The sequence below is a fragment of the Stegostoma tigrinum genome, chromosome 33 (genome assembly GCF_030684315.1).
Source record: "Stegostoma tigrinum isolate sSteTig4 chromosome 33, sSteTig4.hap1, whole genome shotgun sequence".
NCBI lineage: Eukaryota > Metazoa > Chordata > Chondrichthyes > Orectolobiformes > Stegostomatidae > Stegostoma > Stegostoma tigrinum.
In genome coordinates, this window is record NC_081386.1 from 34,701,022 (window position 1) to 34,727,281 (window position 26,260).

Sequence of the window (26,260 nt, forward strand, 5' to 3'; positions counted from 1 at the left end):
CTCCTCCACCCCTACCCTCAACACTCTGGTAAATAAGTATCTTCTGAATTCCCAGTTGAATTTATTAGTCAAACCCATTCATAATTCCAAAGACGTCTATCAGTTTACCCCTCAGTCTGCTATTTTCTAAAGTGAAGTCCTCCAGTTTGTTCAATGGAGGAATGTGGGAAAATGTGAAATGATCTACTTTGGCAGGAAGAATAGAAAAGCAGAGAATTACTTAAATTAAGAGCAACTACAAAAATCCAAGATTCAGAAGGATTTAGGTGTCCAGTGCATGAGTCCCAAAAAGTTAGTTTGTAAGTACAGCAAGTAATCAAAAAACTAATGAGATGTTTTTCTTTATTACAAGAGGAATTAAAATTTAAAAGTAAAGAAGTTCTGATACAGGACTGCATGCAGTTTTGGTCTTCTTATTGAACGATGGATGTAAATACATTAGAGACAGATCGGTGGAGATTTACCAGACTGATATGGGCTTGTTTCTGTTGGAGGTTTGAAGAGTGAGGGGGTGACTTGATTGAAGTGTATAAAATCCTGAATAGTCTTGACAAGGTGGACAAAAAAAATTACCTTTCGTGGGCCAGAATAAGGCAACAGTTTTTAAAAGTTAGGGGTCGTCCTTTAATGAACAAAGATAAGGAGATCTTTTTTCTAAGGGTTGTGTGACTTTGGTCTTCTTTGCCTCAGAAGATGATGATAGAGGATTCATTAAATAGTTTTAGAGCATCTCTCACTCAATTCTTGATTGACAAAGGAATTAAAGACAGAAATGTACATTTTTTAAAAAATTAAATGGTAGGACAGGCTCGGGGGTGGGGGGAAAATGGCCTATTTCTGCTCTTTTTGCATAGAACATAGAACATAGAACAGTACAGCACAGAACAGGCCCTTCAGCCCACAATGTTGTGCCGACCATTTTGTATAATGTTTGTATAATGTGATTGCTGTTCCCTCCTGAATTCCTACCTGTTTTTATGGTCCTCCTGCCCTATTTGTGCCAACAGTTTATTGAATGGTGCAGATGGCCGTGCACGTGATCAGCACTAACTGAAGAACAATGCAGCCTTCAGTCCTACTTACTGCATCCCAGACCTTTCTGATATTGTTACCTCTGGGTCTGTGTCGAGAGTTTGACTGGAAAAAAGACCACAGAGGATCTTTCTACTATGGGACTTTCCCTCCAGGTGAGGCAGCCAGTGAGGAGTGTAAAACTCCAAGTAGATTTTACAAATTTGTTTTGATAACACCCTTTTTACAGCATAGATCATGTCCCTGGTTCAACTTCACCGAGTGAAGCATTTTGTTATTGATGACATTATCAATCTCTTTAAAATCCCAAAAGCAACTGCATCACTAGCAGCTCCTTTTCAGCGAGAATATTCTCACTGAATAATTGCATGACAGTCCTACTCTTCCTTCATTATCTCACTCTTTCTCTTCTGATTCCTCTGAATAATTGAAGCGCTGCCTCTGGGAGAGAGAGTAGTGCAGGAGGGGGGTACAGTGAGAGAAGGGGTAGGGTGGGAGGTGGGGGTAGAATGGGAGGGGGAATAGTGTGGGAGAACGAGTAGAGTGAGAGAAGGGGTGAACTGGCCATGAAAATTCACAAAAATAATTCTGGGAAATATTTATTTGGAGCTGAAAGTAATGCCTGGGAATTTTTAAATTTTCTGCTTTGGAACATTTCAATTTTCTAACAGCAATTCCTTGAACAACTTTGTGTTTAGCTAAACATTACTCAGTGCATGAACAAGCTGTTGTGAAACATAACAAGGAAGCATTGTGTTGGTTTTAGGTTTCTCTTGGGGAGTGGGAAGCTCTGCCTACCAGACAGAAGGGGCTTGGGATCAAGATGGGAAAGGACTCAGTATCTGGGATGTTTTCACCCGAATGAAAGGAAAAGTGCACTTGAATCAAACAGGAGATTCATCCTGTGAAAGCTATTATAGGTTCAAGGTAAGAACTTGTATGTAAACAACTTGCATTTTTATAGAACATTTCTCAATATCCCACAATGCTATACATCTTTCCACAGATGCTGACCAACCCAGAATTTCTCCAGAATTCTTTCTGTTTGTTTCAATTCCCAGCATCCACAGTATTTTGCCTTCATCCAAAATGCTTTACAGCCAATAAAGTAGAAATGTTAAATGAGAAATCAGCGAGCCAATTGATACTAAGTAAGGCAGCATTGAGATAGATATTTCTGTTTGTTTCATTGTTGGCCAGGACAACGGTCTGCTGTTTATCGAATACGGGCCATGGGATTCTTTTCATTTTCCTAAGAAGCCAATACTGGGTGTCAGTTTAACTCTTGCAGGTCTGCACTCCAGTGTCAGCTCAGGTTTTTGTGCTCAGGTCTCTAGAGTGAACCTTGAACCTCTAACCTTGTGACTCAGAGGTTGGTCTGCAACTCACTGAGCCAAACTTACTACCTGTAAAACTCACATAATTGGATTCAGAGATAGTAGGAACTGCAGATGCTGGAGAATCTGAGATAACAAGGTGTAGAGCTGGATGAACACAGCAGGCCAAGCAGCATCAGAGGAGCAGGAAAGCTGACTTTTTGGAAGGGTCTAGGTCCAAAACGCCAGATTTCCTGCTCCTCTGATGCTGCTTGGCCTGCTGTGTTCATCCAGCTTCACACCTTGTTATCTTACAATAGAATTCCGTTTGTTTTAAACAACGTTTCCATTTTTGGGAAGGTGGATTGTATTTATTATTGGAACACCAACACTGAGTGCGGGTATGATGAAGCAGCTTCCTCTGTTCTGTCCCAACAGCATGAGTAAACTACAGCCATTGGAGAGCATTCTCTGTTTGCAATTCCAAACTCCATAGCAACTATCTTTCCTGTGCAATATTGTTAAATTACTGTCAAATTATTGGCAGTTTTGTGCCCTGACTCTCTGCTATCTAAGAGCTAAACAAAAGCTGCCTAAAACAGATATTGGCCTTTAGATTTTTATTTTATGTATTTGGGATGTAGCTGTTAAAGACAAATGCTGCTGTTGTTGCTCTCCTCTGTGATATTAAAAGTCAACCGTGTAACATGGACTGAAGCCACATGTAGATCAGACTCAGCCACCACATTCTCATTCCTGCTGAATACTATTCAACAAATTGGATTTTTCGCAACTATCCATATTTTCTCTTTGTTCACGCCATGGGTTACCCAGATCTTGAATTCAGTTTCATAATTTACTAGAAAGAGATTAGAATGCACATCTGCTTGATTATAAGCTGTCCAAAACCAATTCCATTAAAATATTGCATTTATAGTGGTAATAACTGGTAAAAAAGACACAAACAACATCAAATCCTTTTGTCTAAATTCAGATCCAATGCCTAGTGATTTAAAAAAATAGTTTTATTTGGCTACAGCATTCTCTTTATCCTTGCCCCAGTTTCTACTTGGAGGAGGGGTGCTATCAGAAACATGAACCTCTCCTTTTCTCTTTGCTTCCTGCCTGGTTTTACAATGATGTTTCTTCCGATGAGGAATATGTTGAGTGAAATCTCCTCCTGTTCAAAGTCTGGTTAACACTGGCTTCTCTTCCAGGAGGATATTGCCCTTCTGAAGGAGCTAAAAGTTAATCATTATCGTTTCTCTATTTCCTGGCCTCGAATTCTGCCAACTGGGATTAAAGGTAATATCTCTCAGTTTGTGATTGCACAATGTGAGACATCATAACCTCAGCCAATGCTCAGATCAAGTCTTCTCCTAAAGACGACTTTCTTGCATTTATTGAACTCAATAAGTGGAGTACACCTACACCAGCCTACACAACTCGTGACAGAGAAAGAAAATTGACTCCAGTTGAGTGTCTGGATCCACAGATTGGCACTGAGCTGGGAGAGATTGAGGGGGATGTCGGATGGGAATTAGGGTCTAAAGAAGAGTTATATTGGACTCGACACATTAACCCTGTTCCTATCTCCACAGAAGCTGCTGGGCCTGCTGTGTCCAACACTTTCTGTGTTTGTTAGGGATTGGGATGGGCCAACCCAAAGTAGAGAAAATATTTGGGATTTTTTGTGGGATGAGAGTGTCATTGGAAATATCAGCATTTATTGACTACCCCTAGTTTTCCTTCAACTGAGTGACTGGCTCGGCCACTCAAGAGGGCAGTTAAGAGTCACTGACATTGCTGTGGGTGTGGAGTCACATGTAGGCCAGGCTGGGTAAGGATGGCAGTTTCCTTCCCGAAAGGACATTAGTGAACCATAATTGGCATGTCCACTATGACTGGGACCAGAGTTATATTCCCAATTCTATCCACTGAATTTAAATTCCACCAGCTACTGTGGTGAGATTTGAACCTAAATTCCCGGAGCCTCCAGATTACTGATTCAGTGAAAATATCACAATACTATCACCTCCCCACTAAATGCATTCTTCATTTTGTATTAAATGAAAATGAAAAGTCCAACTGATATATTGTTTTGACAGTTTGGGAATTCTCCTAAAGATTGTGCCACTGGGAGAAATTAGCTTCAGTCACTCAGTAAGAGAACAGCGAGTAGGGGTAAGGCACTTGGGCAGCATTATGGTGAGGACCTGGCATCCTCTCTCACACCTTCCTGTGCCTTGACTGAGAAGAAACAGCTCTGTTACTCTCATGCTCAGATTACCTGCAATGCCCCAGTCTTGTCTTACTTCCTGTACTCTCTAAGGGTCAATCATTGTGTTCCCGATGATCACTAATCTTCTGGGAATGAGATTGCACTTTACTCCACTTAAAGGTACAAATTCACAGCTCAGCACTGACCCCCAGCTTCTCCTTCTCCCATCACCTTTAAGGCTGATCCCTTCAGCATTGCCCTCAACAAGACTTATGACTTAAAGCTGTCTTGAAGCAGTTATGGGAGGAGGTCTTCGCAAATAAAAAGGTGTATTCAGCACAAAAGGATTGGAGGGGAAATATTAAGATGAAGGGGGGGAGAAAATATTTACTGTTGTCAAGTAACTTGTTTTCTTTTTAAGTCACAATTTATCTGTTTCTTATCTCTCTGTATTATACAGCTGAGCGAATCAATGACAAAGGAATTATGCATTATGACGAGCTAATAAATACCCTCCTGGAGAGCAACATCCAGCCTGTGGTGACTCTGTACCATGGCGATCTTCCCCAGGTCTGTATGGAATGTTGGAACACCATTTGTAACTTGCTAATGCGCGCGCGCGCATTTGTGTGTGTGTGTGTGTGTGTGTGATGGCAATCAGTGAGGTTCCAGGTGACTGTGTGCTACCACCTTCTGAGGGCTAGATAGGGAGCAGCATTAAATGCCAGATTTGACAGTGTTCCTGAAAATCAATAATAAAGTGGCAATGCAAGTAGATAGGGTGGCAAAGAAAGTGTATGGCACGCTTGCCTTTATTAGTCAGGAGATCAAGCACAGGAGTCAGGATGTCATGTTGCAGCTTTATAAGTCTTTGGTTAGGCCACACTTAAGAGCACTGTGTTCATTTCTGGTAGCCACATTATAGGAAAGATGTGGAGGATTTGGAGGGGGTGCAGAAGAGGTTTACCAGGAAGCTGGCTGAATTAGAGCATGAGATATAGGGAGAGTTTGGAAAAATTCAGATTGTTTTCTCTGGAGTGGCAGAGGCTAAGGGGAGACTTGATAAAAGTCTATAAAATGATGAGATGCATGGATAGAGTTGACAGTCAGAATCTTTTTCCTAGAGTTGAAATGTCTAAAACTAGGGGACATGTATTTAAGGTGGGGGAGAGATGGGGGAAGTTCAAAGGAGGCGTGAGGGGCAAGGTTTTTACACAGAGAGTGGTAGGAGTGTGGAATATGCTGTAAGGGGTGGTGGTGGAGGCAGATACAATAGGGGCATTTAAAAGACTTTTAGGTAAGCACATGAATATGCAAGGAATGGAGAGATATGGACCAAGGGCAGGCAGAAGGGAATAGTTTCATTTGGCAACATGTTTGGCATAACATCTTATGCCAAAGGGCTCATTGCTATGATGTACAGTTCTATGTTCTAAATCCGAAACCATGGGTAAACACTAAGTATCAAATACTTACAAATTCTGGAAGGTTTTATTCCAACATTTATTTCCTCTTTTGAATTTGGACTTATAAAGGCTTGAGTTGCATGAATACTGGATGTCCCTTGTTGCCTCTCCCACGTGGCTGCCTCCTACAGCCAGTATAAGACACAGACATCTTACTTGTTACTTAAGATTCTAGTGCCCTGTTGAAACCTGTTGCATGTTATTCAGTCAATTACTGTTCCCAGATAATTACAAACCTAATTATCAAATTGTAGCTCTGCAGCTGAGTGCTAAGCCCAAGTTTCACCTGACGCCACGCTGTCTATGAATTGACCAGCGTTGCACATACACACAGAAATATACCACGGTTAATGTACATTACAGTTATTTCCAATCATATACTCTCCAGAAAACCACAGACTCACCCACTGGTAACATTAACTGGCAAGCAGTCAGGAGTAGGAGCCTTATTTTACCCTCTGCAAGATTCAGCACTGAAGCTCATAGTAGCACCTATATGTACCATTTCCACCCTTTCCCTGCCACAGTCTGTACTCCCAGTGGAAATTGAGGCTCTGGGCTTCCCAGCTGGTACAGTATAGTTCCAGGCTCCCGCATCAGGAAATGATTCCGTTTTCTTGAAAGTCGATTCTGTGATTACACAGTCCTGGGAGTGTTTGATTAAACTTTGGAAGGAGCGAATGTGATAGGTCAAATTACATTTTCATATGGGCGTATCTTTCTGGAACTGACTGCAGTTGATCATCTTTGATATTTTAGGTGCTGCAAGATAGATTTGGAGGCTGGCAGAATGGCAGTCTGATTGACTTCTTCAATGATTACGCCAACTTGTGTTTTGAGAAGTTTGGAGATCGGGTGAAACACTGGATTACTTTCAATAACCCTTGGGTATGTTTCATGTTGCAGTGTGATTTAATTTCATTAATATTAATTACTTCACCTCATTTATTTCCTGTTCATGGGTTGAGATTTACATCTGTGTCTAAGGTATAGTGATGATCAATTTCGATCTACATGTTCATCTTGGGTACAAAAATCTTTATATTCTGGGGTTTCTAAGGATATTATGTTTTCAGTTTATGTATCAAAGTACAGGTGGATACTAGCCCGTGGCACTATCTTCTTCCTTCCAATTATAGCCAATATGTTCTTTGGTCATATTCTCTTAAACTGGCCTTTAAACATTATTACGAACATCTCTCACATCACTATGTATGAATGTCTTCTTTCTGAAATAAGGTTGGAATAGCTGCTTATTATCCCTGGCAAGTAATGGTAGATCGTCTGTAATGCACCTCCGGTGATATATAAACTCAGAGGTAAGTTTGTTTGTCACTACCTCTGCCCTGAGTTTCTCCTGTTCACAAAATTTTTTCCATATCCATAACATATACACCCGCCTTGGTATTGAAAAGGTAGGGAACCAGTGATCTAGTAAACTTTCTCCGAACTGCTTCCAATACTTTAACATGCTTCTGCAAGTTTGGTGTCCTGTGCAGTCTCCAGTCCTCCAGTACGATGTAATACACCAATAATGTGAGTATTTTTTAACTCTAGATTATTTATTCATTGAACTTAAATTCCTTCAGCTGCTGAGGTAGTATTTGAACCCAGACAGCATTAATCAGGGTCTCTGAATTATTTGCCTAACCTGTCCTTGTCAGATTCTTATTAGGTCATGTTTTAACCGAGGATCAAAGAATGGATTCTCTGAAACTTGGAAACAGAGTGTGGTAACTTTGCAGCAGCATTGTCAATTGCCCACGCAATGTTCCCATGTCAGGGGCTGAAAGGATTTCCATTGACAAGACGTTTATTCACTTCTCTCGTAAATGTCTTAAAATGTTTCATATCCATGAAGTGGGCAGTGAAATGTTCTTGCCAAGGAGGCAAAATCCACACTGCACATTGCAAACATTTATGACTTTTTCTTACTTTCTCATATAATATTTTTTAAAGCATTATGATGATTTGAGGCCAAACGCTACCTTTTAAAAATGTTACTTTTAAAACTATTTCTTTAGCTAAAGCCAACCTAATACAATTTATCTTCTGTGCGTAACATGGTAATTAAGGAATGAAATTGCATCAAAACACAACTGAAATACCAAAAACTAAATTACGTGAACAGTTTTATAACTAGATAAAGTAACATCTTCCAAACTCAATAATTATATTTCATACGCAGTACTGAAGTGGCCTGACTGCGGTCAGTAGCCCATCTGTAGTCTTTCTCTATTACTCTCTAGTTTATCTTGTGTAAATTCTGTCCAACAAGAAAGAACTGCTTTTGGACTCATTGATCCTGGGTCAGAACACCCAAGAATTGCTGGTACTGGCAGACTGAGCTACCTGTATATTGACAGGAACACATGCACCAGTTTCATCTGAGACATGCATGGCTCTATGATTAGCAATTACTTCACCACGAAGACAGAAATTTTGGACACTCTAGTCATTCACTATCTCTGACGTAACTTTATTTTTGCTGCCAGGATCTTTAGGATGACCTGAAAGGACCCTTTCTTCCTGTGTCACAGGAAAAAAAAACACCCGTTTTATTGATATAGTTGCACCGGAACTTTTAAAAAGTTTCCTGTTCAATCACACATTGAAAGACAGCACAACTTGCCGAGAGTGATCCTGATTAGTTCAGGAGGCGAGGGGTTTGAAAAGCAGAACATACGCGCAATCTCTGAAAACCAGCAAAGTTGGGATTTTGGGAATGACTGGAGTGGAGTTTATTTGAGATTTCTTCTTATTTTACCTCTGGATAATTGGTAATAAAGCTTAAAATATAACAAAACTGTGTTTGAAAATAAATTTCCCGTTCCTATTTAGATGAATGTTTTCCCACCTGTCACCATTTGCCAGTCTTCAGTTCAAATTAGGCAGATATCCTGCTAATGATATCTCTGATTTTCTGATACAAGATATTCTCCAACTAACCTTTGCTGATAGCTGAAGAGAATGATGATTTTTCTTCCCCTGCTGTCCTCTTGCCATGTCCTCCAACTGATTGCAAACAGAAGTGAGGTTGGGAAGCATATGCCTGTCTCCCATCTGTGTGCTTTACACTTTGAACCTCCAACATGGACATCAACAGGATCCCATCTCCGAAGGGGGTTTTGTAGGGTAGTGGCAGTAGAGGGAACTGATACCATTTGATTATAAAGTGTGGTATTTTTCATTGTAGTCCATAGCCGTGGAAGGATACGAAGTGGGAGAGCATGCACCGGGAGTGAAGCTGAAAGGACTAGGAGCTTACAGAGCAGGACATAACATCATTAAAGTAAGTATCGTCCAATTTCACAATCTCAAGAAATTCATCATTTATTGAAAGGATTAAAAAGAATTGTGTATGGACAGTTCCTTTCTCGTCCTCAGGACATTCTAAAGTACCTCAACACCAATGAAGTACAGTCAAAATTGTAATGCAGACAAATATTTGAGACAGTTAGGACACAGCAAGACGCAACAGACATGAGCATATCATATGTTTTTGCATGTGGCTGAGGGATGAATATTACCAGAACATGAGGAAACCATTTCTGCTCCTATTCATAGGATTTTTTGCACAAATAAATGGGACATTTTACAATGTAGCAGTCCCTCAGTGTTGGACTGAGATGTCGGTTTTGATTATGAGCTCCTGTTTCTGAAATTAAACAGGGTTTGATAATAAATTTCCAGTTTCTATTTAGATGAATGTTTTCCCACCCATCACCATTTGCCAGTCTTCAGTTCAAAATAGGCAGATATCCTGCTAATGGTATCTCTGATTTTCTGATACAAGATATTCTCCAACTAACCTTTGCTGATAGCTGAAGAGAATGATGATTTTTCTTCCCCTGCTGTCCTCTTGCCCTGTCCTCCAACTGATTGCAGACAGAAGTGAGGTTGGGAGGCATATGCCTGTCTCCCATCTGTGTGCTTTGCACTCTAAACACAGTCTGTTCCTGCTATTAAACACTGTGTTTTGAGAATTACCATTCATCCAAACTCACAATGTACCCTTTCAGGCAGGGCTCAGTAAGGTGAGAAATCCATGAAAAAAAATGTGTGGGTGTAAAATAGAAACAAGCCACAATCTCATTCATACTACAAGCTTTGGCTTCTGTTTCACAGGCTCATGCAAAGGCTTGGCACACCTATGACAAACTTTGGCGCAATCACCAAAAAGGTAACAGAATTATCAATTCAGATTGAACCAAACCAAACAAAATACAAACTCTCTTACAGACTCCACTGCAATGTTACATATTGTTTAGGCTGCCGAGTTTCTGTTATTAACATTAGCAGAGTTTATATGGTGAATTGTATCATCAGCTTCAAAGGGTTTTTAAGAGATTTTTGTGACATTTGGATATGACAATGATCATGGAACCAATATAGTTAGAGACAAGTCATGTATAAATATAAGTAAATATTCTAATACTATAACATCATGGAACAGCAAAGTCAATTCCAGCATGTCTTATTTTAGTTCAAGCAGCCGAGGGATTTTGATGATATGGAGAGAGAGCAGGAGCTGGGGTTGTTCTACTTGGATCAGAGCAGGTTAAGGGAATTTTAATGAACATTTTTAAAATTATGAAGAGTTTAGAGTAAATAGGGAGAAATATTTTCACTGGCAAAAAGGTCATGAACATTCATTTCAAGACAGCTAGAACGTAAGAGCAGAGATATCTGCTAAGGCTGTATAAGGCTCTGGTCAGACCACATTTGGAATATTGTGATCAGTTCTGAGCTTCATTTCTATGGAAGGATGTGCTGGAGTTGGGGACAGTCCAGAGGTTTGCAAGAATGATATTAGATACGAAGGGCTTGTCACATGAGGAATGGTTGAGGACACTGGGTCTGTACTCAATGGAGTTTAGAAGGATGGTGGGGTCGGGTGGAATTGGGAGGGGTTTGATTGAAATTTAAAAGGTTATTGAGGGGCCTGGATAGAGTAGACATGGAGAAGATAGTTCCACTAGTAGGACAGACCAGGGCCTAAGGGCACAGTCTCAGAGTAAAGGAACAATCTTTTAGAACTGAGATGAGGAGGAATTTCTTCAACCAAAGGATAGTTAATCTGTGGAACTCATTGCTGCAGAAGCCTGTAGAGGCCAATTCACTGAGTGTCTTTAATACAGAGATAAGATAGGTTTTGCTTAGTAAAGATACCAAGGGTTATGAGGATAAGGCAGGAGAATGGGTATGAGAAACATATCAACCATGATTGAATGGTAGAACAGACTTGATGGGTCAAATGGCTTAAGTCTGATCCTATGTCTTGTGATCAGTAACCAGCCATCATGGATTTAAGACAGTTAGCAAAATAGCAGAAAGAAAATGAGAATGTTATTTTAATACATTGAGTTATAATCTTGAATGTGCTGGCTAAAAGGCCAGTGGAAGTAGATTCATAACCAACTTTTAAAAAGAAATGGGTTATTTAATTGAAAATAAAATCAGGGTTATGAGGAAATCACAGAGGAAATAGGACCAATTATTAGCTTTTACAAAGAGGTAACCGAAGATGAAGGGCCAAATAGCCCACTTCTATGGTCTATAGTTCTAAGAAGTAACACTCTATATCATAGAGTTCTATCAATCATAACAAAGAAAAACAATTACAACAGATACATGCATATTCTCAAGGCAATATACTTTGGCTGTTGTGTCTAAGTTATTAAATATTCTTTTCATGTGAAAGGATTGGTGGGTATTTCTATCACAAGCGAATGGGGAGAGCCAGTCGACATTACAAGTCAAAAGGATATCGAGGCTGCTGAGCGATACATGCAGTTTAATCTAGGCTGGTTTGCCAACCCTATTTTCAATGGGGACTACCCTCAAGTTATGAAAGACTGCATTGGTAAGTGTAAATGTAAGAGGGGATATTGCGGGCATATGCACTAATTACACAGCATGATGAGGCTCAAAAGGCGAATATTAAACAGATAATAGGGCCTGTAATAAAAGCAAAATACTCCAGAGGCTGAAAATCTAAAATAACAATAGAAAATGCTGTAAACATACTACAAAGTTTCCAGATTTGGTGGACAAATGGAGTTGACATTTTAGGCCACCTACTGTTCATCAGAACTAATTATCAAAAACCTTTACTCTATCACCCTCTGCACAGAGGCTGTTTGACCTCTTGAGTATTTCCAGCATGTTCCCTTTTTATTGCTCAAGTTTAGAATTATGGCTTTCTGGTGGATTAGTTAGGTGTTAATTAGCAAGCACATCCGCTTTATTTTAGAGAGAAAATCTGAAAAGGGGTTATTTTGGGGTATAATTCTCCTTCCTATTTGTGTCACAGGCTGAATGAGTGTGTTGTGGATAAGCCTATTCTCAGTTTGGCCAGCATGACAGCACAGCTGAGTAACAGGACTCACTGTGTAGGCACTGATAAGTACCACAGTGGGCGGCAACTTGAAAGCCCATTTCCACAAAGCTCTCCGTTAAAGGTTTCTACACATCAAATATGTAAAAAGAAATGCAAACTTGCCTTTGGGCTCAATTCCAAATATGTCAGTTGGCAAAAGAAAAACTGTCATAATCAAGTCCTGGCAAGTATAGGATTGCAAACACAAAGGAAGGCCTTGTATTTATCTACTTACCACGTATGTAGAAATTATGAATTTTTAGTGAAGGAACCATATGCAATCTGTATTGTACAAACTTTCAAACATCCATCTTATGGTCAGGATTGCTTCTCGCAGCTTACACACAGCTCCATAAGACATTTAAATTACATTAGAGCAGGTGAAGGAGATCTTATCTGAAGCTGAGGCAGGTAAGGCTGTATTTTAGGAGGTCACAGTATGTCTCATATCAACAATTAGAAGCAATCTAGAGCAAAGTCGGAGCAGTAAGAGATCTTGTACATCTGAGATCTTTGCTGTGCAGGAATATTGGTATTCTTCAAAATCTGTAATCCTTATACCTTGTTGTTTGTTACATTAACAGGGAGAAAGAGCTCACAGGAAAGCCTGGACAGCTCCAGGCTGCCAGCCTTTACTCCACAGGAGAAACACTTTATCAAAGGCACCTCAGACTTCTTTGGACTGGGTCACTTCACAAGCCGGTACATCACTCACAACAGTTACCAATACAGTAAAGGGCCAAGTTATTATACAGACCAGGACTTGGCAGAACTTGTTGACCCACAGTGGCCTGATCCAGGTTCTGAGTGGCTGTACTCTGTACCTTGGGGTTTCAGGAGGATTCTGAATTATATCAAGGTATTTCAGAGATATATAGTTTAATATGTAGTTTTCTCTGCTGCTATAAAAAGTGATTTGCATTTGAAAAGTGCCTTCCACAACATCAGGCTGTCCCATAGCTCTCCGCAAGAACACCATAGTCAGTCCCATGCCTCTCTTTCCCTGTAGGACTGTATATCTTTTCTGCAGGTACATATTTATTTCCAGTTGAAAACCATAACTGAATCTGTCTCCAACACACTCAGCCACTGCATTTCAGACCCAAATTGCACGCTGTGTAACATAGATTTCCCTCATGTGTCTGTTAGCCTTTTTGCCAAACACCTTAAATCACTTTCCAATAGTCCCTCTAGGCCACGTGGCTTTGTAGTCACATGGATGTTCCCACACTATCCAAGCACGTCAATTCCTTTCAAGCTGCATGTGAAGTTTTAGAGGTCCCACACCCTTAAATAAACATGGCAACACTCAATAAAAATAAAAAATGGCCAGGATGTTGGTTCTGTTTCAGTTATCTCTCAAGCAACATCACTGTGTTTTTGTTAACCACATGCTGTTTGTCAATCTTTGTGACACAAAAGTTGACTTCATTGATGTTTCTTTGTTATGATAGAGACCACATATCAAGAGAATTTAATTGCAACATACTTTGGGTCACCCTGAGATCTTGAATAGCACTACATACATGCAAGGCTTCTTTATTATCTAACTACATTTTCTGTAAACATCCAGCATTTACTCTCTTCTAGGTGAATCCTACAGTTAATTATTAAAATTCTCTTCCATATGTGAATAAGATTCAGCTTTCACCAGCTTTTCCGTTCACTAATCAACTTTGATCTGTCACTCAAAACTCATTTACAAGCTGCAGCCTCCGCATGAGGTACAGAGCTCTGTGATTCAGCAGCTCTCCTATCTTTCATCTGTCGAGAAGAGTTTTAGTTAAGGTTTGGAACTTATATGAGAAACTTTACGTAAACTCCAGTTTTAGTAAGTGTAGCCTTCACATGCAGAGCACAGTGACGAAAGATAGAAGTAATTTGTCATTCTTCATTTCTTGATGTTTTGCATGGAAGTATTTGAAAGAATAAAACACAACTTATCCCAAATTATGTACCAGGTATATGCAAAACAAAGTCTTAAACACTGTGATAATAAAATGTGAGGCTGGATGAACACAGCAGGCCAAGCAGCATCTCAGGAGCACAAAAGCTGACGTTTCGGGCCTAGACCCTTCATCAGAGAGCTCTCTGATGAAGGGTCTAGGCCCGAAACGTCAGCTTTTGTGCCTCTCTGATGAAGGGTCTAGGCCCGAAACGTCAGCTTTTGTGCTCCTGAGATGCTGCTTGGCCTGCTGTGTTCATCCAGCCTCACATTTTATTATCTTGGAATCTCCAGCATCTGCAGTTCCCATTATCTCTTAAACACTGTGGCTAACTCTAACTTTGATAATATTTGGGATAGTGTTGTAACCAAGAGTTTCAACTGAAATAATCTTTTCTACATTTCATTCAAAATTCCAGTATTCAGTCCCCTTCACAGAAGGGGGCCATGCCCTCACTCTATGTCCAACCAGTTCATAACCACTCACTGTGTGGAAAAAACTTCTTTTCAAGTTGCCACTGCTTCTTTTGTCAATTATCCTACTTGGGTTCCTACTGGTTCCTAATCCCCCAAAATAGGAATAATTTCTCTCTACCTTTTTTCAGACCACTCATGAATCTGAATACCTTGATCAAATTTCATATCAATATTCACGTCTCCAAGGGGAGGTTTCAATCTCTCTAATCTTTTCAAGTCTCTGTAGTTCCTCACACCAGAACAATTCTTCCAAATGTTTTCTGAACCCTTTCTAGTGCCTTCACATCTTTCTCAAATAATGGTGCCCAGAATACAAACACATAAATAAGGGTTGGCCATTCAGTCCTTCGAGTTTGCTGTGCTATTCATAAAATCATGGCTCGTCTGATTTTAACCTCTGCTCTATATTCTTGCATCTCCCAAGTCATCTTTCATCCCCACGGTAATTAAGAATTTACCTACCTCTGCCCTAAAAATATTTAAAGATTCTGCATCCACTGCCTTTTGAGGAAGGGAATTCTAAAGATAATCAACCCTCTGAGGAAAAAAAAAAGTCTTCATCTCCCCAGAGGAGCAGGAAAAAGTTTTCCTGCTCCTCTAATGCTGCTTGGCCTGCTGTGTTCATCCAGCCTCACACCGTATTATCTCAGGTTCCACAGCATCGGCAATTCCTACAATTCTCTTCATCTCCCCAGTTGAGGGCAGGCCAGTATTTTATACAGGTTTGTCATAACTTACATATTTTTGTACTCTTATGCCTTTCTTGATAAATCCCTGGATCATATATGCTTTATTAACTGTGTTCTCAGTTAAGTGTACTGCCAACAGAGAAGGTGGTCAAGATTTTCACTTAGTAAAGATGAACAGGAAAATAGGCCATGTCAGATGATATATGTTGCCCACGGTGATTAAGATGAAATTGGGAGCCTACTAAAGAGATCTTGGTGATTCACTTCATTGCATTCTGTTGTCAGTACAAACATTGGCCAGTATGAGGCATGGCCTTTTAAAAAAAAAGGTCTACAGATTGGAGTGGGTCATAAAAGCTCAGGAGCAGCAACAAGTCACTTGTGGAAGTATCATGTTGGCTTCCTAACAGCACTACTGTGTGACACTGAACTAAAGAAACAAATAAAGAGCTTGTCAGAAAGGCATGACATTAAGATCTCCTGTGATTAATCGACAATATGATCAGAGACATCAGATGGGCTAAGGTAGCCTGGATGAGGAGTTTCAGAGTATTTTCAGGGTAGTTTCTTAGAACAGCATGTTCTGGTTCTGATCAGAGAGCAGAATATACTGGACCAGGTATTGTGCTACAAGATCAAATTAATTACTTCATAATGAAGGCAGCCCCAGGTAGCAGCAATCATGGTTGAATTTTACATTTAGTTTGAAGCAGAGAGGAGTGAGACTGAGACTATTTTCACAAATGTAAGAAAGATCAATGATGAAGGTATGGATTCAGACCTCAAGTTAAAAAATAAGCCAACATAGATGCAGTGGCAGACATTTAAGGAAATGGTTCAGAAATGATAGAAGATATGTTCCAATCACTAGGAAAAATTCCAAAGGACAGATCCACTATCTGAAAATGATTAGAAATTTTACAGATAGCATCAAACTTAAAAAGCATACAATTCTGCAAAGATAGATGGCAGAATTAGACAAAATATTAAAAACAACAAAGGATGAACAAAAATTAAAAAAAAGGGAAAATTGGAGTACAAGAGAAAGTTATTCAGAAATATAAAAACCAAAAGTTATAGTTTCTATAAGTATTTAAGGAAGAAATGTGACAAAGTGAACGCTGGTCCTGTTGAAAAGGGAGACTGAAGAATACTAATAGAAAATAAGTAAAAAGCAGATGAATTGATGAGGAATTTTGCACTAGTCTTCTCTATAGACAATACAAGTCACTTCTCAAAAGCAGCAAAAAAAAAATCAGGAAATGGAAGGGAGGATCTCAGGAAGACCACAATCACCAGAATAGTGGAATTGAGTAAATTCTTGGAGTTTTGGACTGATAGATGTTGGGTCCTGAAGGATTTCATCTAAAGGTCTTAAAAATAAATAAAGTATAATAGTTGATCACTGGCTTTAACTTTCCAAAATTCCCTTGATTCAGGAATGGTCACATCGGATTGGAAGATAGAGACTGCCTTTATTCAAAAAGGGATGGAAGCAGAAAACGAGAAACTACAGGCCAGTTAGCTTAACATCTGTAATAGGCCAATTATTAGAAGCTTTTATTAAAGTTATAGCAAGACACTTGTATAAGTTCAAGGCAATCCACGTGTTTTTGTGAAAAGGAAATCGTGTTTTATCAATCTATCAAAGAACTTTGATAAGGCAATGTGCTAATGGCTAAAGGAGAACTGGTGAATGTACGGTACTTAATTTCTACAGACATTTGATACGGTTCCACATTCAGGATTATTGCAGAAAAGCAAAGCTCACTGTGTAGGGTGTGGCATATTGGCATGAATAGAAGACTAGCTGGCTAACAAGAAACTGAGAGATATAAACGCATCTTGTTCAGGTGGGAATGTGTAATGAGTAATGTGTAACAAGAACCGTGCTGGAGCTGAACTATTTACAATTTATATAAAAGACTTAGATGAAGGAATGAAGGGTTTGGTTACCAAATTTTCTGATGATGTGAAGATAGGGAGGAAAGTAAGTTATGAAGATGGCACAAGGTTACAGAAATATATAGTTAAGTTAAAAGAATGGGCAAAGATGTGGCAAATGGAGCATAATGTGGGAAATTGTGAAGTTGTCCATTTTGGCAGAAAAGTTATGAAGGAAAAAACTGCAGAACTCTGAGATACAGAGGGACTTGGATGTCCGAGTGCAAGAATTACAAAATGCTAGCATGCAGGTACACTACAGCATTAAGAAGGTTTATAGAATGTTATCATTTATTATGAGGGGAATTAAATACAAAAGTAGGAAGTTATGCTTCAACTATACAGAGCACTGGCCAGACTGCATCTGTATACAGTATTGGTCAACTTATTCAAGAAAGGATGTAAATGCTTTGGAAGCAGATCAGAAAAGGTTTACTAGACAAAAACCTGGAATTTGTAGGTTATTTTACAAGAAAACATTGGACAGACCAAGCTTAGAAGAGGCAACTTGATTGAAACATAAAATCCTTACAGGGTGGATGTGGAGAGGATGTTCAACTATGGGAGAATCTAGAACATAGAGGTCACTTGAAAAATCAAATAGATGATGCACTTTTCCTCTTCTTAAGATGGTCAAGAATCTTTGAAACTCTGTCCTGGAAAGGTGGTGGAAGCAGAGTCTTTGAGTACTTATAAGCATAGAAAGCTTTCAGGAATAGGCAGGAATGTGAATTTGATGTCACAACCAGGTCAGCCATGATCTTGTTGAATGGTACAGCTGATTCAAGGTATTGAATAGCCTACTCCTGCTCTTGATTTGCTTGCTTGAAACATAACTAAAATCACAAAAACACAAAATATCTTTATTAATAATAAAATGAATAGACAATTTTTAAAAATTTCAGGAGTAACAATTAAGATACTTATTTATGTTACTATCTTAGATTCAAGGTGCTGAAGTACACAGGCATCTAGTCCTGCTACAGGTAAACTTGGAAAAAGAATCAGAAAAGGTCTATAGCATAAAATGCTTTGTAAATGTACAAGTATTTACAGCTCTCCAGTGATTTCTCACATTCTACTACTAAGATCTATAAGTGCTCAGAATGTAGTGTATTATTTAGCAGAGTTGATTTTTGCAAATGGAGCAATCAATCTGTGCACAGTCAAATGATTGCAGTCATTCAAAAAAAAAATCAGTGTTGGTTGGTGATTTAAAGACTTTGTGGTAGATTTTTCATAAATCGCCAAGCACAATTTATTTAACTTTACACAGGAAACAAAATACAATGCTCTTTACACAGACAAAAATGGTCGAAAACAGACAGTGGGGATGGAATTAAAGGAACAGGACACATTAGGGAGCATGAGCGCAGATGGGAGAAAAACATGGGACAGTTCAGATTCAAGGTAGAGTCAGCAGTTGGCCTGACTGGCAAGAATGGGGGGGAAGGAAGGAGCAACACAATGAATAGTCTCAATCTTGACAGCATAGAGGCCAATAAGCTCGTAGAACATGCTATTAGAAATGAGAATGGAGGATGCAGTAGAATGACGCAGTCTGTAGTAAACAAAGCAAGTGGATCATACTTTGCTTTCCAGAATGATTCTGGGGAAGTGAGTAGTTTTAGCAGAGAATGAGAATGTTATCCACTGAGATCTTGCACAGAGAATTAAAGTTACAGTATGGTAAAGGCTGTATCCTTGAGGAGGGAATGACCAACTTGGGGAGATCTGGCTAAGGAAAAAGTCAAATATGAAAGTAAAGCATTAGTTCAGCAAATTGAGGGCTGCAGTGGCATCCTGGAGAATGGACAGCCAAAGGCTAAGCTGCCAGGAATATTGTAAGCTAATTCTGAATATGAGTTGTGAGGGATTTATGTGGTTTGAGGTTACTTCAAGATGATAGTGAGGCCTTAAGGCATGTATATGATCATACAGCAACACACTTCCAGAAGGGTTTTATTTTCTGGCTTCCATTCTTCCCTTTACAACTTATTCTATTTAAATACTGGATATTAAAATTATTGCAGTTTGTAAGAAGCTGAAACTCGATCAGTTTCAATTTCTTTCTCATTATCTAATTCTATTTTGTTTCAGAGTCGCTATGGAAACCCAAGGATATATGTGACAGAAAATGGAGTATCTGAAAAAAACCAGTGCACTGAGCTGTGTGACAAGTGGCGAATGCAGTACATGAGTAATTACGTTAATGAGATTCTTAAAGGTGACTACCTTAATATGACCCATTCCACAGTTAATTTTTTGGGGCAGGGGCAAGAAATAGCGCAAGTCATAGGCAAATGGCCCAATTATTTCTTCAATACTACTCTATATTAAAACACAAAAAAAATGTAAATGCAGCAGTCTGAAAGTAGCTCCACAGCCAATACATTTATCAACGTTTCTCCTCTAGAAAATAGGAGTAGGTCATTAGATCCAGCAAGCCTGCTCCACCATTATCATAATGTCATACTCCCATTCTCTCTTCATTCGTCTGACACCTTTAGTTTTTAGAAACCTACTTATTTCATATGATTATAAATACATATTCTCTCCACAGTCTACTAGATATCCTGAGATTGTGGCGCCTTGTTCTGGCCTCTCCAGCCAGGGGAGGAATCATCCCATTATCCAGTCTGTCCAGCCACGTCAAGGTTTTTATGTAATTCAATGAGATCCCTTTCACATTCCTCTAAACTCCAATGATTACAAGCCCAGTGAACACAATGTCTTCTCATACAACAAACCTGTCATCCCAGGTATCATTTTGGTGAATCTTTACCGTACTCCCTCCAAGACAAGTACATTTTCTTAGGTAAGGAAACTAAAACTGCTCGCCATACTCAAAGTGTGATTTCACAAAGACCACATACAGCTGCATAAAGACATCCTTGCTCTTTTACTTACACTTGGAATATATGATTTGCCTTCCGAATGATTGCTTTCAATTGCTAGCATACAAGGACACCCAGGTCCTTTTGTAAATCAATATTACCCATTCTACACTCATTTAAATAATACTCTGCTATTCTGCCTTTCCTAAAGAAGTGGAAAACTTCACATTTATCCACGTTATACCGAACCTGCCACCAACTGCCTACTCACTCAACTTGTCCAAATCACTCCAAAGCCTCTTAATGACCCCCTCACCACTCTCACTCCCAGCTAGATTTATATCATTAACAAACTTGGAAATATAAAACTTAATTCCCTTATCAAAATCATTGATATATACTGCAAATAGCTGGGTCCAATCACTGGTTCCTGCTGTGCCCTTCTTGACAACTCCTCCACTCCAAAAACAACCCATTTATTCCTACAAGCTTTTCAAGTTTCTGAAGAAGGGTCTTGACCCGAAACATCAGCTTTCTTGCTTCTCTGATGCTGTTTGGCCTGCTGTGTTCATCCAGCTTCACACCGTTTTATCCCATTTATTCCTACACCCTGTTTTCTGTCTGTTAACCAAATCCTAGTTCCTGCCAGTATACTACCCTTTATTCCACGTGCTTTAATTTTGCAAAATAACCTGTGATATGGGACTTTATCAAAAGCTTTCTGAATAGTGCTCTACACTCATGGAATTGCTCTGAATTTTTGGAAATTTTCGATTGTCAGATTTTAAAACAGAATGTGATTTTAAAATTTGCTGCAGCTATTAAGGATGGCGTTAAAGTCAAGGGATACACATCGTGGTCACTGCTGGATAAGTTTGAATGGGATGAAGGATATTCAGAAAGGTTTGGGTTATATTACATCGATTTTAAAAGCAAGAATAAGAGGAGGTACCCCAAAGCCTCGGTTCAGTACTACAGGAAGATGATCAGCTCAAATGGGTTTCCGAACCAAAGAGAAGTGAGTAATAACTTTTTTTCATTAGAGCAAAAATAAAACTTATTTTTGATGAGAGGTGACAAATAGCCAACATGAAGCTTTATAAACAGAAACCAGGGCATGAACTTAGAAGGAAGTTTAGATTTAAAAGTCGTATGCAGAAGCTACATATAAGGAGGTGACTGCTCATGGAGGCAGTAGAAACGAATAACGTGGAAAACTGAAGGGAAGGTTTAAGACTGTGGACGACTGATTTATGTGGTCATGTATTTTACCATGTTTATTTAATAATTACACTGCGGCCAACACAAATTTGAACAAGCTCTGTCAATTGCAGTTTTGATATATTTCACTTTGAACACAGCAGGTAGTTCAAAACTTATTTGAATAAAAGGCAGCTATCAAATAAGACAGTAACATTTTAATCCTGAAAATCCTACAGAATTACTAAACAATCACTGCTTTACAGCCCGTGTCCCAGTTTCTGCTGTAGAATAAAGAGTGGATAACTCCTGGCAAAAATAGTAAAGAATGCACTAAGATCCAACTTATTTTTAAAATAAGACATATGGGCTACAAAAATTTGAACACCAAATATTTCGTAGTTCCAGGAAATAGTTCACCTTCGATGCTCAGGTGCTTTTTTCCTTAAACAGACCCTTACATTCAAGACAGTACACAAACAATCTTTCTGCTATCTTCCACTAGATTGAGAATTGGAAACGCAAAGCTGCAGAGACCTGTTCCATCACCAATGCACTGCTTGCTGCAGGTATGTGAGTGACGTCATTCAATTTTCTTCAGGAATAAAGAGAGTCCAGAGCAAAAAGAAGCGTTTCAGTCCATCAATCCAAATATGAGCTGAGCCCATGTATAATAATTTCACAATAATCTCTGCATTTGCAACCATCAGCTCCTGTATTCCATAAAGGATCCCTAAAGAAGACCTGGTCAGAGAAAACAAAAATTAAGCAATTCTAATGGCATTTCTTTAAACCTTGATCATTATCCCAATGAACAGAAAATAAGGAGCACAAATATCAAAGTATCAAATTTAAATTAAGTCTCAGAGTAATAAAATCATTTTACAAGTTTACGCACAAGCTTTTTAGCCAGTATTCTGGACAGTGCGCTGACACGATAGAGAAATTTAAGACCATAAGACATAGGAGTGGAAGTAAGGCCACTCGGCCCATCAAGTCCACTCGGCCATACTCCCCGCAGTCCTCGATTCCTTGTGAGATCAAGAATTTATCGATCTCTGCCTTGAAGGCATTTAATGTCCCAGCCTCCACTGTACTCCGTGGCAATGAATTCCACAGGCCCACCACACTCTGGCTGAAGAAATGTCTCCTCATTTCCGTTTTAAATTTACCTCCTTTAATTCTAAGGCTGTGTCCATGGGTCCTAGTCTCCCCGCCACAGACTTGGGATTGGTTCACGGAGCATCTGCGCTTTGCACACAACAATCAACCTGACCTTCCAGTTGCCATCCATTTTAATTCTCCCTGCCACTCCACTGATGACATGTCCATCCTTGGCCTCCTCCACTGTCAGAGTGAGGCCAAACGTAATGTAGAGGAGCAATACCTGATATTACATTTTGGAAGTTTGCAGCCCAGTGGCCTTACCATTGACTTCACGAGCTTCAACATCCCACAACCCCCAGCCTTATCCCATGTCTAGCCCTCCCCTCCTGACCTGACCTAACCTGTCCATCTTCCTGCTCACATATCTGCTCCACCCTTCCCACGGACCAATCACAATAACCCCCCTATCTGCATCTACCTATCACCATCTCTCCGACCCTTCCCCCAGCCCCACCAGCCTCCCTCTATTTCATTTATTTCTGGGCTCCCACCTGCGCCTCCCCAGTCCTGACGAAGGTTTTCGGCCCGAACCGTTGACTTACCTGCTCCTTAGATGCTGTCTGATCCACTGTGCTTTTCTAGCCTCACGCCTACAGACTCTGGCTTCCATCATCTGTGGTCCATATTGTCTTCAAGAGAAGAGCAATTGGACAGGCAAAAGAGTGGATAACAATCTGGCTGGGAGGGTGAATAGTATTAGTGGAGAGTCTTGGTGTCTAACAATAGGTGTGTGTTATGGTAGACACTGTGGGGTTGGGGGCTAGGGCATGGGAGAGTTCAGCTCCTAAAATTATTGAACTCTGTATGAAGTCCAGGGGGCTGCAGGGTCCCCAAGTGGAAAATGAGATGTTGTTCTTTCAACTTGCACTGAGCTTTGCTGGAACACTGCAGTAAGCCTGAGACAAAGAAGTTGGCCAGGAAAAAGTGACTGGCACCTGGAAGCTCAGGGTCTTTTTCTTGTGGACAGAACGTAGATGTCTTCAGCGAGACATTGACAGTATGCAGAGCTGGGTTGAGAAATGGCAGATGGAGTTCAACCTTGGTAAATGCGAAGTGATGCATTTTGGAAGGTCGAACTTAAATGCTGAATATAGGATTAAAGGCAGGATTCTTGGCAGTGTAGAGGAACAGCGGGATCTTGATGTTCAAGTGCATAGCTCCCTCAAAGTTGCCACCCAAGTGGATAAGGTTGTTAAGAAAGCATATGGTGTTTTGGCTTTCATTAACAAGGGGATCGGGTTTAAGAGCTGCGAGGTTTTGCTGCAGCTCTACAAAACCCTGGTGAGACCACACTTGGAATATTGTGTCCAGTTCTGGTCGCCCTATTATAGGAAAGATGTGGAGGCTTTGGAGAGGGTGCACAGGAGGTTTACCAGGATGCTGCCTGGACTGGAGGGCTTGTCTTACAAGGAGGGGTTGACTGAGCTTGGACTTTTCTCTCTGCAGAGAAGGAGGAAGAGAGGTGACCTGATTGAGGTGTACAAGGTAATGAGAGGCATGGATAGAGTCAATAGCCAGAGACTTTTCCCCAGGGCAGGATTGGCTGCCACAAGGGGTCATAGTTTTAAGGTGTTAGGAGGAAGGTATAGAGGAGACGTCAGAAGGAGGTTCTTCACCCAGAGAGTTGTGAGCTCATGGAATACTTTGCCAGTGGAAGTCGTGGAAGCGGAGTCATTAGTGACATTTAAGCGACTGCTGGACATGCACATGGACAGCAGTGAATTGAGGGGAATGTAGGTTAGGTTATTTTATTTTTGGATTAGGATTATTCCACGGCACAACATCGTGGGCTGAAGGGCCTGTACTGTGCTGTACTTTTCTATGTTCTAATGGAAACAACTTCCCAGCGTCCACCCTTTCTAAGCCATACATTATCTTGTAAGTTTCTATTAGATCTCCCCTCAACCTTCTAAACTCTAATGAATACAATCCCAGGATCCTTAGCTGTTCATAGTACGTTAAACCTACCATTCCAGGGATCATCCATGTGAATCTCAGCTGGACACACTCCAGTGCCAGTATGTCCTTCCTGAGGTGTGGGGCCCAAAATTGGACACAATATTCTAAATGGGGCCTAACTAGAGCTTTATAAAGTCTCAGAAGCACATCACTGCTTTTATACTCCAACCTTCTTGAGATAAACGACAACATTACATTCACTTTCTTAATCACGGACTCTACCTGCAAGTTAACTTTTGCAGAATCTTGGACCAACGCTGCCAGATCCCTTTATATTTCTGCTTTACAAATTTTCTCACCATTTAGAAAATAGTCCATGCCTGTATTCTTTTTTCCAAAGTGCAAAACCTCACATTTGCTTACGTTGAATTTCAGCCATTTCTTGGACCACTCTCCTAAACTGTGTAAATCTTCCTGCAGCCTCCCTACCTCCTCAGTACTACCTGCCTGTCCACCTATCTTCGTATCATCGGCAAACTTCGCCAGAATGCCCCCAGTCCCTTCATCCAGATCATTAATATACAAAGTGAACAGCTGCGGCCCCACCACTGAACCCTGTGGGACACCACTTGTTACCAGTTGCCATTCCGAAAAAGAGCCTTTTATCCCAACTCTCTGCCTTCTGTCAGACAGCCAATCCTCAATCCAAGCCAGTAGTTCACCTCGAATGCCATGGGCCCTCACCTTGCTCAGGAGCCTCCCGTGAGGCACCTTATTGAAGGCCTTTTGGAAGTCTAGGTAGGTAACATCCACTGGGTTTCCCTGGTTTAACCTACTTGTTACCTCTTCAAAGAATTCTAACAGGTTTGTCAGGCACAACCTCCTCTTATTAAATCCAAGCTGACTTGTTCTAATCTGACCCTGCACTTCCAAGAATTTAGAAATCTCATCCTTAACAATGGATTCTAGAATTTTACCAACAACCGAGGTTAGGCTAATCGGCCTGTAATTTTCCACCTTTTGCCTTGATCCTTTCTTAAACAAGGGGGTTACAACAGCAATTTTCCAATCATCTGGGACCTTCCCACACTCCAGTGAGTTTTGAAAGATCACAACCAAAGCGTCCACTATTTCCTCAGCCACCTCCCTCAGAACTCTAGGATGTAGCCCATCGGGGCTAGGAGCTTTATCAATTTTTAGACCTTTTAGCTTTTCTAGAACTTTCTCTTTTGTAATGCCTACCACACTCAACTCTGCCCCCGACTCTCCCTAATTGTTGGCATACAACTCACGTCTTCCACTGTGAAGACTGATGCAAAGTACTTATTAAGTTCTTCAGCTATTTCCTTATCTCCCATCACTAGCCTTCCAGCATCAATTTGGAGGCCCAATGTCTACTTTTGCCTCTCGTTTGTTTCTCGTTTACTCCTTTAGCATCCTCAGTGTCACGTGTGGTGACTGTTATGATGTGGAAGGAAGCCATTTGGAAAATTGCATCTGCACCAGCTTTTCAAATGAGAATCAGTACCAACTGACAGTTTCCTGCTTTCCTTCCTTACATATTATTTCTATTGGAATAATTATCCAGTACCCTTTTGAATGCCTCACTCGAACCTTCCTCCACCACAATTCCTGGCAGTACATTCCATGTCCTAACTACTGGCTGAGTGAGAAAGGTTTTCTTC

The 26,260-nt window shown here is 40.2% G+C and overlaps 2 protein-coding genes across 4 annotated transcripts in view; one reads left to right on the top strand and one right to left on the bottom strand.

The window, feature by feature from the left end:
• Positions 1-1,078: 1,078 nt before the first annotated feature.
• The window catches only part of lctlb (lactase-like b), a 34,699-nt gene continuing 9,517 nt past the window's right edge, over positions 1,079-26,260 (top strand). Inside the window, exons 1-11 of the mRNA XM_048563030.2 lie at positions 1,079-1,187; positions 1,799-1,959; positions 3,566-3,653; positions 5,030-5,139; positions 6,795-6,923; positions 9,232-9,327; positions 10,164-10,218; positions 11,740-11,901; positions 13,002-13,276; positions 19,573-19,699; positions 21,128-21,327. Coding sequence (XP_048418987.1) covers positions 1,894-1,959; positions 3,566-3,653; positions 5,030-5,139; positions 6,795-6,923; positions 9,232-9,327; positions 10,164-10,218; positions 11,740-11,901; positions 13,002-13,276; positions 19,573-19,699; positions 21,128-21,327 — 1,308 coding nt within the window. The 5' untranslated portion in view covers positions 1,079-1,187; positions 1,799-1,893. The remainder of the gene's footprint in view (positions 1,188-1,798; positions 1,960-3,565; positions 3,654-5,029; positions 5,140-6,794; positions 6,924-9,231; positions 9,328-10,163; positions 10,219-11,739; positions 11,902-13,001; positions 13,277-19,572; positions 19,700-21,127; positions 21,328-26,260) is intronic.
• Positions 20,045-26,260, bottom strand: part of zwilch (zwilch kinetochore protein) — a 55,085-nt gene continuing 48,869 nt past the window's right edge. For all 3 annotated transcript variants that reach the window (XM_048563029.2, XM_048563027.2, XM_048563028.2), the window contains one exon: positions 20,045-22,253. The gene's annotated coding sequence lies outside the window, so the exon portion shown is untranslated. The remainder of the gene's footprint in view (positions 22,254-26,260) is intronic.